The sequence below is a fragment of the Macaca nemestrina genome, chromosome 15 (assembly GCF_043159975.1).
Source record: "Macaca nemestrina isolate mMacNem1 chromosome 15, mMacNem.hap1, whole genome shotgun sequence".
Lineage (NCBI taxonomy): Eukaryota > Metazoa > Chordata > Mammalia > Primates > Cercopithecidae > Macaca > Macaca nemestrina.
The window spans coordinates 105102402-105121253 of NC_092139.1; the positions used below are offsets into that span (position 1 = coordinate 105102402).

The following is an 18852-nucleotide window of genomic DNA, read 5'->3' on the forward strand; positions in this document are numbered from 1 at the left end:
GTGATAGACAGATAAAGACCCTACCCTCGTCAGGAACATTTTGGCTGCATGTAACAGAAAACTGGACCAAGAGAGACTTAAACAAATAAGCATTTAATTTTCGTACAGAACCAGATGCTGGAGGGAATAGCTGGGATGATTGTCTTGGCCTTTCCTTCATGGTAGCAAGGTGGCTGCCCCAGATCCAGCCATCACACCCACATTCACAGCAGGAAGATGGGGAGTGGGCTGCAAAACCTTCCCCAGAAATGTCTCTATTGGATTTGCTTAGTTCCCTCTGGCCAGAGCTGGTCCCATGGTAACCCCTAACAGCAAGGGAGGCTGGGAAATGAGCAAAAAGGATCATCACGATTGGCTGGGACCCATTATGCTCCATCATCTGGGTCCTAGCATGCTGAGGATCCAAACCAAATCTGGTCCTGTTAGCAAGGGGTGGGGAGCAAGGAGCTTTGGGAGACTGGTTGGCAACAACAGCAGGTGCTTCAGAGCCTGGATTCCGCCATGATTTCCATATCCCTTCAGGAACCCAGGACCCAGGCGAGGGAGGCAGGAGTGGGTGGCCCAGTGCTTGAGCCCCAGGGGAATGACTGAGAGACATGAGCCAGGGCCAAGGGCCAGACCCCACCCAGAGGCCATGTCACTGCCTAAAGGGTTAGGACCCCTGAGCCCCAGGCCAGCTAAGTGCCCCCTGCCCTTTTTCAGTTCAGCCTCCTGAGGGAGTCTGGCCCCTGGAGCTTCTCTGGCCATCACCTGGTCCACCTGGTCCCCTGGGCTGTCTAACTCACCTCCCAGGGGCCTGGGGTGCCTTCAGTGCCAATTGTCACCCAGATCCTGGGCTTGCCAACCACCCGAGGGCCCTGCCAGGGACTGCCTATCACAAGACACTTGCCAGGGACCCTCAGTACACCCAGAAGCCTCTGCCCAACCTTTGCCCAGCAGTTCAGGATTCATCGGGCACCCAGCTGAGGACACCAGGGTGTATCTGGGTAGAGGAGACAATGGAGGGAGCGAAACCTGCAGAGAAACCAGAAAAGGAACAGGATGGTCACCCCCACTTCTGCTCTCAGCCCGCTCTCCTAGGTGGACACATGCCACAGAGACGATTTGGAGCAGCGTTTCTCTAACTCAACACCACTAACACTTAGGGCCAGAGAATTCTTTGTTGTGGAGCCGTCCTGTGCCTTGCGAGATATTTAACAGCATTCCTGGGCTCTATCCACAAGATTCCAGTAGCATCTTCCCGAATCATAATAATCAAAAATGTCTCCAACATTGCCACATGTCCCCTAGGAGACAAATCACCCCCACTTGAGAACTGCTGGTTTGGAGAAACTTCAAAAGCCAGAGAAGCCATAAAGAGACCTCAGCTAAGGCCAATCATCTGACCATATGCATCTGAATCTCTAAGTGGCTCCAGACCCATTTGACAGTAATCTATGACTTCTAAAATCTGTGGGCTTTGAGGAAATTTAACAGCAATTCTTAAACCTCTTGTCAGTATAGCTATGGCTTACACACTTCTGCTGACGGGAGCTCATTCTATTAGAAGGCAGCTTCATTCATCTTGGAATTTTGAATTTTTGTTCCTATATCGAGCCAAATTCTGTCTCCTTGTAATACCCAACTTGTTCAATGCAGCCTTGGCCGCAAGGGCCCTCAGCATCGTGGGAGCCCTCTGCCCCGGGAGAGGCAGCACTGCAGAATGTCAAGGCCAGGGGCCCTGGTTCCCCCAAGCATCGCAAGCGTCCAGACAGAGCCTACAAAGGCCTTGGAGAGGCCCCCTGCCACGTCCCCAACTAAATCTGACACCATTCCTTCCTCTTCTCCACATTCTGGTCACACAGGCTCCCTTTCCTACCTTGAGCAGGTCAAGGCCTGTATCCTGCCACCAGGTTTTTGCATATGCTGTCCCCTCTGCGGGAGCGATCTGCCACCTGCTCTTCTCCTAGCGAACTCCTGCTAGCCCTTCAGGTCCCTCATGTTACCTCCTCAGAGAAGCCTTCCCCGGCCAGCCACTACTCCCCAGTCAATATCAGGGCTCTGGCTTACTCTGCCATAACAGCCTGTACCTGCATACTCACCCTCATCCCCTACACACACAGTCTCCTGGACTCCCCATCCCCCAGGAATCCGTCTGGATAAGTCTCTGTCACTCAAGTGGACCCAGAGTTCACCCATGCCCTCCTCTACTCATTACCTCCCTGAGTCCCTGCTCAGTCCCCAAAGGTAGGATCAGGCCTCCTTCCCCAGTTTCTAGACCTACTGCATGTCACTACAGGGAGCAGAAATGGAAATAGAAGGGCTGGGGCCAGTTCAGCTGCCTAGAGATGGAACAGACTGCCACAGGAGGGAGGAGCTCCCCATGGCTGAAGGCATGCAAGGTGAAGCCAGCCCATCAGTTGGTGGAGATGCTGGGAGGGGTCAAGCATCAGTTCTGGGGTTGGACTGATGGGCCCAGAGTCCATGTGTCCCCTCCCCCTACTCCTCTCCACCCCCATCCCACCACCCCTGGCCAGCATCACAAGCCATAGCTGGGCCGGGGGCAACGGCTCATGCCTATAATCCCAGCACTTTGGGAGGTCGAGGCAGGTGGATCACTTGAGGTCAGGAGTTAGAAACCAGCCCGGCCAACACGGTGAAACCCCACCTCCACTAAAAACACAAAAATTAGCCAGGCATGGTGGTAGGTGCCTGTAATCCCAGCTACTTGGGAAGCCAAGGCAGGAGAATCGCTTGAACCCGGGAGGTGGAGGTTGCAGTGAGTTGAGATCGCGCCACTGCACTCCAGCCTGGGCGACGGAGTGAGACTCCATCTCAAAAAAAAAAAAAAGAAAGAAAGAAAAATGAAAAAAAACCAGCCATGGCTGGCAGGTGCTGGTGTGTGGAAAGGAAGCTGCATATCACAGGCTATGTTCCAAGACTGCTCTAGACCAGTCAGGAGCGGATTTGAGTGGCCCATCTTCCCGTGGCCAGTTCTGGGTAGAACTGGAAGGCATTATTCCAACCCTTTACCTACCTAAAAGAAACATTTAAGAGTATCAAAGAAACAATAAGTCCAAAAGAGATAAAATAAAAATCCCCCATTAGAACCTGAAGTTCCACCATGAGAGCATTGCCTGTGCTCAGGGAAGGCATTTCAGCCTTCCAGGGACTCCTGAAGAACCCAGAGGATTGGGGCTGAGAGAGCTCTTCAGATCCACGATGGCCAGCGTCCAGGTGTTACTAATGGGAGACTGAGTCCCAGAGAGGGCAAGACACTTGCCCAAGGTCACACAGCAAGCCAGTGGCAGGGTCAGAAACTGAAATCCACTCCGTCCACTCCTAGCTCTGCGCTGTCAGCCACCAAAACCTGTCCAACTCCGCTCCCTCACAGCTCCCCCATGTTTGGATGCCTGGACTCAGCCCCCACTCCTCCCATCCAAGGTTCCAGCCCTCAGACCCACCTGGAGGGGTCCTCCTCCGCGGAGAAGGGGCCCTGTAGCTTAATGACGTTGAGTTTCCCCTCAAAGACACCGTAGCTGAGGGTGACCTGGGCAAGGAGATAAAACAGTGAGTGTTGGGGTGTCGCACTGGGGATCCCCACAAGGGGGCAGCATCCTGGCACTGGTAGAGGAGGGCGTTTAAGCTGCAGGGAAAGCTGCCCCGGAACCTGAAATTCCCCACTGGTGGTGGGAGCCCACCCCACGCCCCAAGGCACTTCACAGCTGGAAAAGCACTGCCATGCCCTTAATCTCATTTGCTCCTTCAAGAGTTGAGCTCCCCTGAGAGGCTGGAACAATACCCCATCTACAGATTTGGAAACTGAGGCTCAACAGAAAAAGGCACCTTTCCAGTAAGCTGCATGCCTGGACTAGAATGGAGGTTTTCTGAGACTCACTGGAGGGCCCTGGCACATCCCTCTTCACCCGGAGCCTGTACTGCACCAGTCAGTGACGACATGGATCATGATTTCAGCTCAGAGGCTGCAGAGCACAGTGGTTAAAGACTGCGGGCATAGGGACCACCCAGCTAGGGTTCCAGTGCCCCTCTGCCCCATATTAGCTGTGTGCCGTGGTCAGTTCAGCTCGCTGGGTCTCATTTTCCCCATCTATAGAATGGGGATAATGTTAGTACTGACCTCATGTAAATACTGTGAGGAAACAGAGAGTTAAAGAAGGGTGGCTGGGCTCGGTGGCTCATGCCTGTAATCCCAGAACTTTGGAAGGCTGAGGCAGGTGGATTACTTGAGGTCAGGAGTTCGAGACCAGCCTGGCCAACATGGTGAAACCCTGTCTCTACTAAAAATACAAAAAATAGCTTGGCATGGTGGTGGGTGCCTGTAGTCCCAGCTACTCAGGAGGCTGAGGCAGGAGAATCACTTGAACCCGGGAGGTGGAAGTTGCAGTGAGCCAAAATCGTGCCATTGCACTCCAGCCTGGGCAACAGAGTGAGACTCCATCTCAAAAAAAAAAAAAAAGAAGAAGAAGAAGAAGAAGGGAAAGCCCTCAGCGTGGTGCCTGGCATTGTGGGTACTCAGGATACCATAACCATTAGGGTGCCCTGGTTTGGGCTGCCTCAAATCTGCCTCCTTTTCCTGGCTTCAGGCCCTGCCATCTTAATAGGACCAACCTCACACCCCAGTTCCAGGCCTGGCCAATCAACACTAACTCCAGGTGCTGGTAGGAGATCGGTCACGTGACCCAAACTAAGTCGTCAGACCCATGAATGCCAGCCCTGGGATCTGAAGGAAGGAGGCGCTCTCCTCCGATGGTGGGGGAACGCTGGGGCTGCCATCTTGCCAACATGAAAGCTGAGCCCGCTTGAGGACGGGCCAACTTGGGGGAGAGCGGACTAGAGTGGAGAGAGTCTGGGAGGCCATCTGCACGCCTAGACCCCGCCGGACCTAGCCAGCCAGGCCCTCAGCTTCTCAGTTATGTGAGCCAACCATTTCCTTTTCAGGTTAGCCAGTCTATGTTGATTTTCTGTCACACTGTTAGGCAGGAGATTCCGGGCACACTCCCAGCCAGGACCATCTACAGCGTCAGAGGGCAGCCTCTCCGAGGCAGAGCCAGTTGGACCTGTATTACCTGCCAGGTGGTGGGATGGGGTCCCCCTTCTCCCCCAGCCTAACGTAATGCTGCGCATCCCCCCGAAGACCCACTCCATCCCGGTAACCTCAGGGTTGGCAGGAACAGCACTGAGCAATGGATAGGGGAGTTTTGATGAAGGAGGGGGCTCCCAACGGGGAAAATCAGAAAGGGCCAGCTGGGCTCCCCGGGAGGAATGTGGGGAGGATGGAAGACTGAGTAGAGGCAGCGGTGGGGAGCAGGGTGTTGGGAACCTGGAGACAGCCTAATCTCATCTGTTCAGGTCCTTCCGGCTGGCATTTGAGGACCAGATCAAACAATTTCAGCTTCACAAATGCTAATCCTTGAGGGTTAGAGGTGAAGGGGTTGAGTCCCTGTGTACCCTTAGGGGGTCCTTTGCCACCCTAGGCCTCAGTTTCCCCATCAATAGGGAACAGCCAAGCCCCATAATCTGGAGTTCCAGGTTTCTTTCACACACCAGGAGGGAGGGTTGGGGAGACCTCACGTTCCTTTGGTTCCCCCTTCCCATTTGCCACCTGCCCCAAGGCCAGCTCACCTGTTCTGGGAGCTGCGCAGTCCTCAGCAGCTGCAGGGTCTCCAGGTGGGAGTGGAAGAGGGGGCTGGGCTGCAGGCGGCCGCCCAGCTTGCACTCAATGATATAGCCCATGGTGCAGTCATCAGGCAGCCGGATGAGAGCGGATGTGTCCATGAAACGGGAGCCGCTGAGGGACAGAGCCAGACTGTAGACACTGGCCCAGGCCCTCCACACCCAAAACCGTGGGCTACCCTATGAAGGCCCTCCCATGGGACAAGCTGGCAGAGTAGAGCACCTGCCTCCTGCTTACTGTATGACCTTCAGCAAGTTGGGAACCTTGGGGAGCCTCAGCTTCAGTCTCCTGTTCTATGAAATGGGGATGCTAATGGCCCTGTCTTCACGGGGCTGTTGTGAGGATTAAACAGGGAATGGGAAGGTGAGGCCCTTTATAAATGTAGCCTTTCCTTCTCTCCCTGTCTTGTTATTCATTCATTCACTCATTTATTCATTGCTGATGCCAGATACTACACTAGGGCTGAGGATACAGAGATGAGAAAGAAATGCTTCCTGCCCCCAACAGCAGTCCCTATTCTGGAGGGAGACAGAGCAGGGAGCAGGTCTTTCAAAGAATGGTGCTAAGTCAGAGGGAAGCACGCTGCCTGGGGGTATAGGAAGAATCAGGCAGGCTTCCCAGAGGAGGTGGTAGCTTTTTTGTGTTTGTTTGTTTGTTTGTTTGTTTTTGAGACAGAGTCTCCCTTCATTGCCCAGCTGGAGTGCAGTGGTGCAGTCTCGGCTCACTGCAACTTCCACCTCCTGGGTTTAAGCGATTCTCCTGCCTCAGCCTCCTGAGCCCGCCGCCACACCCGGCTAATTTTTGTATTTTTAGTAGAGACGGGGTTTCACCATGTTGGCCAGGCTGGTCTCAAACTCCTGACCTCAAGTGATTCACCCACCTCAACCTCCCAAAGTGCTGGGATTACAGGCATGAGTCACCTAAGCAGTCTTGCAGGATGGGCTGGAGTCAGCCAGTGCTGAGGGAAGAGAGGAACAGAGTCCCAGGCAAGGACTTCAACTGGCCGCACACACCCCATTTATGCTGCCGCCCTGGATGCTTGGCCAAGGGACAAATGGGTGCAGAAATCCAGCCTGTACTCCCCTCCCCAGCCTGCGAGCCCTCAAGCTGCACCTGCAGGATTTGGAGGCAGTGGGCTTTTTCTAATTCACACAAAGGTAATTTAGAGGTTGGCAGAAGCCTGGGTGGGGGCATCCCAGGCACAGGGATGACCTTGGTCATGTGCACACACACAGCTCTGTGGACAGGCCCCAGGACAATGAGCCCGCTCGTGTCCCGGGGGGCCCCTCCCAGCCAGGCAAGGCAGGGCAGGCTTGGGTAGTAGCAAGGCTTGCAGACCTTGGAGCCAAACCCAGCAGCTGAGTGACCTTGAACCTGGCTGACCTCAGACTGGCTTCATCTCAGCGCCTCAGTCGCCTGAGATCTAGAAACACAAGGCTAAGGCCACCTTCTCCCTGAGGCATTGTGATCCTGTTGATGGAGCACAGAGCTGGCTCAGAGTCAGCCTCAATACAAGAGAGTGGCCGCTGATGGTGCTGTTAATAATAACAACAGCCCGGAAAGACCTCCGGAGGCCAGGCCTTGCCACTTCTGGAATACCAGTGTCCCACCCCCACCCACACTGCGGCCTCCACTACCCCTGAGATCCCCTCATGATATTGGGAGTGATATCATCTCCCTTCGATGGTATGATGAGTAATATCACAGGGTGTACACCCACTGTGATATTAGGAGTAACATCATCTCCCTTAGATGGCCCAGTGTAGTGTACGTGGGGCTGACCCAGCTCAAATACCACCTCTTCCTGGAAGTCTTCCCTTCTGCCCTCAACCAGAAGGCCCTTCTCCCTCCTCTGAAGGCCCTTACATTCGGCCTTCGCCTCCCCTACGGCACTGACCGGTCAGAAAAGGGCAGCAAATAGCACCTACCAGGGCCAGCCCAGACATTTTCTCATTGAACCCTTACCACACCACTGGCCATTGTATTATCAGGCCCATGGGCAGACGGAGGCACTGGGGCTCTTGGAGATGATTGACTCGCCTGTGTGTGGCAAGTCATACACTCGGCCGCGCAGCCCCGAGGGCAGGTGGCAGGTGGTTTGCTCGCCACTAACTGCCGCACTGTGACACACATGAATGAGGAGCAGCTTCTCCTGAGCTCACTCTCAAAGCCCTTCCTGCTGCCAAGGCCCCTCCTGTACCCCAGCCGCCACCCCCCCCCCCCGCCTTCCTGCCCACCTCGGGGTCTCTGCTTACCTGGCCCACGGAGCCATCTTCAAAGCCAGTTTGCGATTGATGCAGAAGCCAGCACCCCCGGTGGCGAACCAGAACTGTACCAGCCTCTGAGGGAGAGGAGGCCAAGGGGCAGAGTGAGCCTGGTGGGATTTGTGGGGGAAAGGGACAGCCAGGCTACCCTTCACCCCCAACCCGCATGGCTCAAAAGCTCTTTATTTTGAATCTCACTAGAATCTTGCTACGGTCTGGCACTACTGTGCCCATTCTATAGATAAGAAAACAGAGGCCCGAAGTCACATAGTTAATTAGGAGTGATGAGGTCACTGATCAGACTCAAGTCCAGCTGGATTCCAGTTAAAGGGGACGAGTACTGGTTTACCCACTTGCCCCTTGGCCAGGCATCCAGGGCAGCGGCATTAATGGGGTGTGTGCGGTCAGTTGAAGTCCTTGCCTGGGACTCTGTTCCTCTCTCCCCTCAGCATTGGCTGACTCCAGCCCATCCTGCAAGACTCTGTTTAGGTGGCTCATGCCTGTAATCCCAGCACTTTCTTTGGGAGGCTGAGGTGGGTGAATCACTTGAGGTCAGGAGTTCGAGACCAGCCTGGCCAACATGGTGAAACCCTGTCTCTACTAAAAGGCCACTGTGCCCCTTTCCCCTGAGAAAGGTTTCTACCTCACTCCATGTGGCTTGGGAGGGGGCTGCCAAACACTGCACCTGCTCTCCTGGGCCACAGAGCTGGGCCTAGGTTGACGGGGCCTGAGTGTGCAGAGGAAAGATGTGGCTGGGAAACGAAGGTCAGGCTGTGTCCAATACGGATCACTAACACTTCCTTTATTTTTTTTTTTTCAGAGACAGAGTCTTGCTCTGTTGCCCAGGCTCAAGTGTAAGTGCAGTGTTGCGATCTCGGCTCACTGCAGCCTCCGTCTCCCAGGTTCAAGCAATTCTCCTGCCTCCGCTTCCCAAGTAGCTGGGACTATAGGCGTGCGTCACCACGCCCAACTAACTTTTGTATTTTTTAGTAGAGATGGGGTTTCACTATATGTTGGCTGGCCAGGCTGGTCTCAAACTCCTGACCTCAGGTGATTCATCCACCTCGGCCTCCCAAAGTGCTGGGATTACAGACATGAGCCACCGCGCCTGGCCTCAGATCACTAACACTTTCTAGTGTTGACTTTGTGCCAAGTCTCATTCCAAGGACTTGGATAGATGACCTCATTTCATTCTTTCTTCTATGTTCACAACCACTCTTTGAGTACGGGCTATTATTACCCATTTCACAGATTAGGAAACTGAGGCACAGAGAGGTGAGGTGACTTCATCAAGGTCACAAAGCCAGGAGATGGCAGGGCTGCCATGTAAACCCAGGGAGTCAGGCTCCAGCGTGCAGTTCTCCACCCCAGAGGCAAATGGCTTAGGCATAGGTGAGTGGCCAGTAGTGAAGTGGTATGGGAGCCTGGGGGACCCCCTGGCTCCCCTGGAATCACTCACACACAGAACCCCAGGGCCCAGAAGAATTTAATTAAGGCTCAGAGGCTGATTAGCTACTGATAATTAAGGTTTTGTGTTTTCTGCTCTTGTTTTTTTCCTAATGAAGCAGATGGTGACCTGAGAAGGGAGGTTGAGCCCCGCTGTGTGCCCAGCTCCTGCACCAGGCACTGCCTCTAGAGAGGGACCTCCCAACCTGCCTTTTTCCTTGGGCCAAGGGAGCCCTAGGTCCTGGACCACTCTAACACCTGATATCCAGTGGGTCCTGGGGACAGGGAAAGAACCATGCAATATTTGGGACATACTTATACTAAAAAATTCCTCATTATTTATTTGAAAGTCAAGTTTAACTGGATGTAGTGGTTTTTCATTTATTTGTTTAATGAATCTGGCAACCCGAATCAGCATCCATCCAGGTCAGGAACTGAGGTGGGTATGGAGCCCCCTGTTGTGCCAGGTGTCAACTCTTCAGTCACAGGCTAGTGGAGGTGTCTGGAGAGAGAGGGTGCCCAAGGAGGGGAAGTGGGGGAAGGGTTCTGGGGCTCAGGCAGCAGCAATTGATCACCCAGCCCCACAGTATTCCAGCAATTTTTTTTTTTTTTTTTTTTTTGAGATGGAGTCTCGCTCTGCCACCTAGGTTGGAGTGCAATGTCGCCATCTCAGCTCACTGCAACCTCTGCCTCCCGGGTTCAAGCGATTCTCTCTCTCAGCCTCCCAAGAAGTTGGGACTACAGGTGCCAAACCCACCTGGGGCCAAACCCACAACCCAGAACCCCTCTCACCTCTCTAGCACACCCCCGCCCCTGGGACTGGCCTGGCCCTGGGACCAATGGGCCAAGAGGCAAAGGAGGAGGAGAGGGACCCACCGTGCGGTTGTGGGGCTGTGGCTCTGAGGCGCGGATGGGCCGGTTCAGGCTGGGCCTTCCCACGTAGACGTCGCTGTCCAGCGGGAAGCCTTTAAGCAGCTGGAGTAGCGCTCTTGGGTTCACATAGTTGTCATCGTCCACGTGGCAGAACCACCTGTAGGGATGAAATGGGGAGAGTGAACTTGTTGCGGGGTGGGGAGTTCCAAGCCAGGGTCCCCAAACACCCCCACAGTCGGTCAACAGTGACAGAATGGGGGTAGGGGTGGGGGAGGCTGACATTTAAGGCATCTGTTTTGTGCCAAGTTGCATATTGTGTAAGCTCGTGAGGAGGGTACCCACTTCACAGTTGAGGACCAAGACTAAGAGGTTAAGACACTCGCCCTGGCCAGGTGTGGTGGCTCACGCCTGTAAGCCCAGCACTTTAGGAGGCCGAGGCGGGTGAATCACCTGAGGTCGGGAGTTCGAGACCAGCCTGGCCAACATGGTGAAACCCCCATCTCTACTAAAATTACAAAAGTTAGCCAGGCGTGATGGTGGGCATCTGTCATCCCAGCTACTCGGGAGGCTGAGGCAGGAGAATCGCTTGAATCCAGGAGGCGGAGGTTTCAATGAGCCGAGACCGCACCATTGCACTCCAGCCTGGGCGACAAGAGTGAAACTATCTCAAAAAAAAAAAAAGTCATTTTCCCAAGGTCACATATCCAATCCTGAATGGCAGGACTGGAACCCAGCTGGACTTCATCTGCCCACTGCCTGCTAGGGGAGTGGGGGCTGAAGTCAGACCCCAGGAGGCCCACGGGTTATTTTCACTGGGCCCAGACCACACCTATCCCCAGAGACCCAGGAACACTTGCCTAAGCCCACTGGCCAAGAAGGTGTCGAACTCAGCAGCCATCTTGCAGGACAGAGCTGGGTGGCTGTGTTCCGCGGAGCAGTTGGTGACCACAAGGTGGGACCCTGGAGAAGTGAGGAGTCAGGGGACCCTGCCCAGCTCCCCCCTTCACAGCCCTGAACACAGAATACAGAGCAAGGCTGGACTACAGGGAGGCTGGAGCGGCCCACCCACTCCCATTTTACACATGGTAACACTGAGGCCCCGGGAAGGCAGACCTGCCCAGGACCACAGAGCTAGTGGACAGCAGGCTGGACTGGCACTCAGGTGTCCAGGGCCTTGTCCAGCACAGCTCCTCCCCTACCCACGCCCACACCAGTTTCCAGGGAAGAGGCCCACTTCCCTCCTGGGCAAAGGGGGATCCCCACATGCCAAGGGTGGGCAGCCCATTTCCTGGAAACCCTCAGGCCAGGACACAGCCACCCCAGCTTTCCTGGGCAACAGCTAAAGACCCCCACCCAGGCAAGGCAGAGTTACCCAGTCTCTCCTGGAGGCCTTTGTCTGGGCTGTCGGTGAAGACGAATGTCTAGGAAGGAGAAGAAGGGGTCAGGACTCACGTCGGCCCAAGCGACACCCCAGACCAATCCACAGCCTACCAACACCAGGCCCCAGATGGACTCTGTACTCCTCCAGTGACACACACACCCCTCTCATGGTCACACGCTGCTTCAGGACAACATATAACACACACACAACTCAGCCTTTGTAGACACACAACTTCAGGGTGTACGCAGCCCACAGTCTAAACACATACCCTCGCCCCCTTTCCAGAGCAGCCACAGGGACCCAACCACAACCACACACCTGGGCAGCATCTCACCCTTTTCTATCTCACACACACACACACGCGCACAAACACACGCGCACACACACGTGCACGCACACACACACGCACGCACGCACACACACGCACGCACACACACGCACACACACATGCACGCACACACACGCGCACACACACGCACACGCGCACGCACACACAGCTGCACTCGGCTCCTCCACAGTCACGTAACACAACCTTAAACCCATTATCAGGACACAAACTGTATGTGAACAGACCCACACCCAGGCCCTGGGACACCGCACCACTAGGGAGACGTCACACCTTCACAGCTACACAAACCCCCTGTGAAAGCCATCTCGGAAATGCCGCCTCACAGCCCAGTCCAGCTCTCCCAGATTGGACATGCACCTGCCCCCAGCGACCCTCAAACCTCACAAGGCAGGTGTTTTCATCTGTTCTCTTCCCAGACGACGAAAAGGAGGCTGAGCGATGGACCAGGGTTGGCAAGTGCCAGGCTGACATTCGAACCCACGGACCTCTCCCCGCCGCCTCCCAGGCAGCTAAAGCTGCTCAGCCCCTACATAATCCAAACCCAAACTCTGAATGAGAGGTAGAGGAAGCACATGGATGCGACAAAGACAAGCCAGGCTGGGGACAAAGACACGCCAGGCTGGGGACTGTTGTCCTTCCCATTTCACGCCCGGCCCAACACGGGCAGAGCTTCTCAGCTGCCCAAGTGGGTCCTCTCACCCAGTGAGCACCTCAAGGGCCTTCGAGGGCCTCCCCGGCCCTGGGACTGCCCGGCCCAGGACTCAGGACAATTCTGGACCCTTTCCAAGTGCCCCACCTCTTTAAAACCCCCAGACTCTCTCTCAGCCCCCACTGGGGCCACACTCGTGGCTTAGCCCTTTCCTCCCTCGAAGCTCAGGGCCTCCAATTGCAATGCTCCCCTCTGCTTATCCACAATCCCCTCCCTCCTTTCCAGGAATTAGCCCTTCAGATCAGAACAGCCCCAGCCTTGAGCCTCAGTTTACCCATCTACAAAAGGGGTAGATGGCTGTGAGTAGTGGCTGTGAGAATAAAACAAGATTGTGTGTAAAAGAGCAAGGAAGAGTTGACAGTGAAGTCAGGCTCACCTACTTGTATTTCAGGGGAAACTGAGGCATAGGAGGCCAGGAGGCCAGGAGCCAGGTTTGACACAGGAAGGGGCAGGAGGGAGCCAGGCTGTCTCCCAAGGCCCATGGCCACAGCCCTGCTTCTGAACCACTATCACCTCTCACTGGACTATTGCAAGACTGCCTCTATCCCTCAGATATGTTTTCCTGCCAGGACCAGAATTGGATAACATCCACCTCCACCACCAGCCACTAACACCTTCCATGGCTCCCTACCACCCTTGGGATAAAGGCCAGCCTCCCTGTGGCCAGTGAGGGGCCACCTGGCCAGCCTGCCTGATGTAGTCTGATCTCATTACTTCCTGCCCACTCTTGGGGCTTCTCTCTCTGTCTCTCTCTCTCTCTCTCTCTCTCTCTCTCTCTCTCTCTGTCTCACACACACGCACGCACGCACGCACGGGCCCACACCTCTGATCCTCTGCACATGCTGTGCCCTCTTTCCACCCTCTAGCTCCCAGCTCAGGCATCACCTCCCCCAGGAAGCCTTCCCTGACACTCCTCCAGCTACTTTAGGGGCCCCTGCTATGTGTTCCTCAGCCCTCTGTTCCTCCTGTCACTAACAGCAGTTAGCAAAACTCCCTGGTTACAGAAATTTATCTCTCCGTCTCTTCCACCAAACAATGGCATCCTGGAGGCCACAGGCTGGGTCCAATTTGTCTCCTTGTTCCGGCACCTGGCTCTCCTCGGGAAGGCCTGGGCAGTGTCCACCCTCTGAGCCTCTCTCCCTGGGGTCTGTCTCCCACTGTCAGATTTAGCAAATGCTGGAGGTCTCCGGATTTCCGCAGGGGGAAATGGTGGTGGTCCCAGCCTAGGCCCTGGTCCGCTTCTCCATGAAGCCCACTCCGTCAGTGGCGCCATGCAGCCTCTCAGCTTTAAACACCATCAGGGAGCTGGAGACTCGTGGACACCACCAGCCCTAGCCTCTCCCTGAGCTCCAAACTGTCAAATCCCCTGAAACCACGACGTCTCCTGGGGGCTGAACGCATCAAGACTGAGCCCCCGTGCTCCCCAAGAACTGCTCCTCCCTCTCACTGGTTGGAACCCAAAACCTCAGACTCTCTGCTCCTCCACTCTTCCTCTCACACCTCCCCCTGAGCCTATCATCAATTCGGCTCACCAGCCTCCAAATAGTCTGGGACGCTGCTCTTCCCTCCAGCCCGCCCCGGCCACCCGGGTCCCCTCCACTGGCCACTGTCATCACCTGCTGCCTGCTTTGCCACAGGCCCTCCTCCCTGGCCTCCCTGCTCTGTTCTGCTCCCACCCCAAGACTGTTTTCAACACAGCCTCAAGGGATCCTATAAAAGAAGCCAGGCCTTTCCTGCCCTGCCCTCGGCAAACTTTTGCCACCAAACAGCCACCAGATACCGAAGTACTCTCAAGCTTGGAGCATGGGCCAAATGGGCCGAGGACCGTTTCCGGGTGAAGATCTAGTAACCCGAATAGAACAGAATAGGCACTTTGGGAGGCCAAGGCGAGCGGATCACCTGAGGCCAGGAGTTCAAGACCGGCCTGGCCAACATGGCAACACCCCATCTCTACTAAAAAGAGAAAAATTAGCCAGGCGTGGTGCACATGCTTGTAGTCCCAGCTATTCAGGAAGCTGAGGATCGACTGAAACCAGGAGAAGGAGGTTGCAGTGAGCCGGGATCGCGCCACTGCACTCCAGCCTGGGCAACAGAGTGAGACTCTGTCTCAAAAAAAACAAAAACCAAACCAAAACTAAACAAAACACAGCAGCCGTGAGCAGAGTGAAGGAGGGAGCCGGGAAGGCGAGCCCAGGTCCAGAGGGGGCGGGGGCACGGGAGAGGGCGGTGAGGCTGGTGCTTTCAGTCCCTGGGAATCCTAAGGTTGGCACAGAGCAATGGGCAGAGTTTCCTCGGAGCCAAGGGCTGTATTTGACTTGTTTAAGGAGGAGACCTGACAATGGGGAAAACTTCACAGGTAGCCGCGGGAAACAAAGGGATACGCAGGCTGCTAGGGCAGGGGAGGGGTGGCCGGGGACCATCTGCTGCAGACGAGGGGAGGTGTGGGGCTGCTGCCACGTCTCCTCCCAACAAGGGGACCATAGGGAGGAGAAAGGCTCCCCTTGAGCACAAAACCCGCTTCCCCCAGCCCACCCCTCGGCCCAGGACAAAGGCCAGCACACGAGTCCCGGCCCCTGCCACAAGACCCACCTGCCACCCGACTGCCCTTAACCAGCCAGGCAGGCGCCCAGCGCTGCAGTTAACCAGCTCAGGCCCGGTCCAGACACTCCTGCCCTGTGCAGACAGGGAAACTGCGGGCTGAAAGGGGAGGGCCTTGGCCGAGGTCACAGACAGAAGTGAGCCAAAGGGTGAGAGATGTGGGGTAGCGAGCGAGGGCCTCCCTGTCCTCCCACCTCCTCCTCTATCTCAGCATGCTTCCTTCTTTCAAGGACAAGATTTCTAGAGTCTGCCCCTCGCCCCTTGGGTCCAGCTGAGTGGATTCATCTCCCACCTCGGCCGAACCCTGCTCAGTGTTTGCACTGTAAGGCGGGAACATCACGGTCATCACAGCCGATCTCTGGGGCTTACTGTGAAGGTGAAACAAGCAACTCGCCTGATCTACAGCCCTGAGCGGCGGCAGAGCTGCCAGCACCCCCACTCCCACCCCACCGCCTGATTCGCATGTGGGATCGAGCTTGGGACAGGGAAGGGGATGTTCTTGCCTGCCTCTCCTGGCCTGGTACTGCCAGGCACAGCTGCCCAGGCTGAAGGCCAAGGACCCTCTCCTGTAGCCCAGTGACCCAGGCCTCACAGGGCTCCCAAGTCTCAGCAGGCAAGAAAAGCACCCAGCCAGGAGCAAGGTTCTAGGTCCCACTGGGCACTGCCCCCTCAGGCCTTCTGCGTGACACCACGCCAGCCAGCACTTCCTCCTCTCTGGCCTCAGTTTCCTCATCCGGGGCAAGGGCAGCACCGCAGTGATGGAGACAAGACAGGAAAGGGCCGTGGGCCACGTGAGGCCACGCTCCCGGGTACACAGACGCATAAACAGGAAGGCCTGCGGGAGGGCCCGCCTTGGCGGCTTCCGCAGGAAGAACCAGGATCTCCCCAAGATGAGAAGCCGTGTGGGGCCCAGAGAAGAGCTGGGGTGCTGGGGGCCAGCTGGGGAAGAGTTAATCCTGAGTATAAGGGCAGAAATCAGGGCAGGGTGCCCCTCCCCAGGAGGGCCTGGCCTCTGCCAGCCATCCTCTCCCCCTCCTTTTGGTCTTCCAGGAGGCCTCAACTATCTCCAAAGACTCAGTCACTTCCTCCCACTGAGCCAGCCGCCAAAGAGGGGACGGATGTGTGTGTGTGTGTGTGTGTGTGTGTGTGCGCGCGTGTGTGTGTGTACCCGTTTTCCACCTCCCCCATCAACGGTCCCTAACACCCGACATCACTGACTTCGCTTAAGGAAGATACTGGATGCGAGGAGGGGAAAGGCTGGAAGGGACTTGGCTTGCCGGAGCCATGCAGCCATGTGACAGACACGCCTCTTGTCACGCACATCTAGCACACTCCAGCTCCGTGCGTGTGAGCACGCGTACACACACACACAATCCCACCTACTGCCTCACTAAGGCCTCCCCGACCTACTGCCCACCACTGCCTCAGGCACCACCCTTGTGGCATGCGCTCTCCTTCCCTGCCTCGGAAGCAGCCCACAGGAAGCCAGCGCAGGAGACCAGACATGGCAGCCTCGGCACACCCAGGGCAGCAGAGGCACAGCAGGAGGGGCTGTCGGGAAGCCTGAAGGGATGCCTCCTCCAAGAACAGACCCCACCTAGAGATTCTCCCCCAGTCCCCCACCCTCAGAGCCTGGGCAGGACAGCACCTAAGGCCTGGGTGGAACAGCCTGGCCTGGGCACGGGTCAGGGTCAGGACCTCTTGGAAGCCTCCACCCCAGCTGCCCAACATCCACCATTACCCCCGATGCCAGGCTGGGTCTGGGTGGCTGGGGGTGAAGCCCTCACGGGAGCAGCTAGGAATAGAAGGACCCCCAGGAAGGACCCGGGAGCCTGGAGCAGGGGCCCAGCCTGGCCCCCAAAAGTGGTGGAGTGGAGGGACCTGGATGGACCTGGAGTCAGGACCAGTACAGGGCACAGGCAGGACCACAGGCAGCCCCTGAAGCCCGGAATAAGGAGAGGGGAAGAGGGTCCCAGATTAGGCAGGTAGCGGGCAGCTTCTCCCGTGAGGCAGTCAGGGACCCCAGCCCAGTAGAAAGGCCTCTGAGAACCCCTTAGGCCAGGGGACACTCCCAGGGCCCAATGTCACCCACTTGTCACCTGTTCCCTGGTCCTGGAAACCCACGTGTCAAGCAGCAGCTCCAGGCGCAAGCGGTGGAAGGCCCGGGTCGTCTTCACTGCGATGAAGACATCGTGTAGCTGCAGCTCAGGGGGCCCCGGGCTCGGCTGGCTCAGCTCGGGGGTCTCCTGCACCCGCTGCGGGGACAGGTTCAAGTGGTACCGCAGACACAGGAGCCCCATGCACAGCAGGGTGAGGAGGGCTCCAGCCAGGCCCCGCGGGAGCCGGCACTGCATTGGTTGGCCCTGGGACCCCAGACAGCTCAGCCCCCAAATCCCAACCAGACAGGGAGGGGAAGCTGGTCAGGCAGGGGCTCCAGCAGAGGCAAAAGTCTGGCAGACATCAGGGGCTGGCAAGGAGGGAAGAGGTAGGAGCTGAGGCTCTGGACCCAGAGGCTGAGCCATGGCAGCACGATCTCGACCGCCGCCAGCCCTCCACCTGCTCCCGCTGTCCGGCCTGCCGCAGCCTCCGGGACCGCCTGGCCCCGCCCCGCTCAGCCCGAGGGGCGGGGCCAGACGAAGGGAACCCCAGACAGACGCGGCTGAAAGGAGGCACCAGCAGAAGGGGCAGCCCCGGCTCTGCCAGCTGCTGCGGTGGGAGGAAGTCACAGCAAACCCTCCGTGCCTGGTGGAAGAGAGGGTCCTCCAGCACCGTCCACTCCTGCAGAGAGCTGTCAGCTTGGCCCATTCAACACCCATTACTTTGGTGTCCTGCTTCATCCAGCCCCCAGCTTTTGCTCACCGGTTTCCTCCGGGATGCTCTCCCATCTTCCACCAGTCTCACCCACATTCCCTCCGCTAGGCTGAATTCTATCTGGACTTCAAAGCTTAAGGGTTCCCTTCTCCAGGAAGCCCTCCGTGATAACCTCTTAACCTTTGGGGCTCCCACAGTTGTTTGCTCAGTTCCTGTGGTCTTCACAACAGCACTAGGACTGTCATTCCCAGTTTATAGCTGAGGACATAAGGCACAAAGGTACAGAATGAACAAAAACAATCCAGCAACTCAGCCACAGAGCTGGTGGAACCCAGGTCTCTGGTCCTCTTCGGGTTCACAGGAGGTCCCCTGAGGGTACCTGTCCAGCTGTGCCCCAGCCCATACCTGACTTCACTCCGCAGTCTCTGGAGCTGCCTCTCTCCCAGCATCCAGCCAGTGGACAGACAGAGGGCCTTCTCCAGCCACCACCTCCATCATGTCTCGCACAAGCTCACTCACACCTCCTCCCTCCTCCACTCAAGGCCTGCACTGGCTCCCATTTTCTTCAGAACAAAAGCCAAAAAGCACACAGCAGCCCACAAGGCCCTGTGTGAGCTGGCCTCCAAGTTACTCCCACCCCATCTCCTGCTACTCCACTCCAGACCCCTGGGATCCTGGCTGGCCCAGGCATGCGGCCGCCACAGGACCTTGGCACTTGCTGTTCCCACCTGGGCCCCTCCCTAGAGA

At 56.7% G+C, this 18852-nt stretch overlaps 1 protein-coding gene across 1 annotated transcript; it reads right to left on the bottom strand.

The window, feature by feature from the left end:
- Positions 1 to 77: 77 nt before the first annotated feature.
- Positions 78 to 17882, bottom strand: LOC105464487 (MFNG O-fucosylpeptide 3-beta-N-acetylglucosaminyltransferase). The gene is made up of 8 exons (XM_011712445.2): positions 17394 to 17882; positions 11630 to 11678; positions 11115 to 11217; positions 10261 to 10414; positions 7930 to 8015; positions 5623 to 5788; positions 3444 to 3529; positions 78 to 1014 (listed from the first exon to the last, which is right to left on the bottom strand). Exons 1-8 carry the CDS (start codon positions 17646 to 17648, stop codon positions 948 to 950), a joined length of 966 nt encoding a protein of 321 aa, XP_011710747.1. The 5' UTR covers positions 17649 to 17882; the 3' UTR covers positions 78 to 947.
- Positions 17883 to 18852: the final 970 nt, after the last annotated feature.

Excerpts from the sequence above, each read along its gene's own strand:
- LOC105464487 (XM_011712445.2), bottom strand. The coding sequence starts at position 17,648 with ATGCAGTGCCGGCTCCCGCGGGGCCTGGCTGGAGCCCTCCTCACCCTG. Across the intron at positions 10,415-11,114 it reads TTCTTGGCCAGTGGGCTTAG|GTGGTTCTGCCACGTGGACG; the intron begins GCAAGTGTTCCT and ends TCATCCCTACAG. Across the intron at positions 3,530-5,622 it reads CTGCGCAGCTCCCAGAACAG|GTCACCCTCAGCTACGGTGT; the intron begins GTGAGCTGGCCT and ends CTCCTTGCCCAG.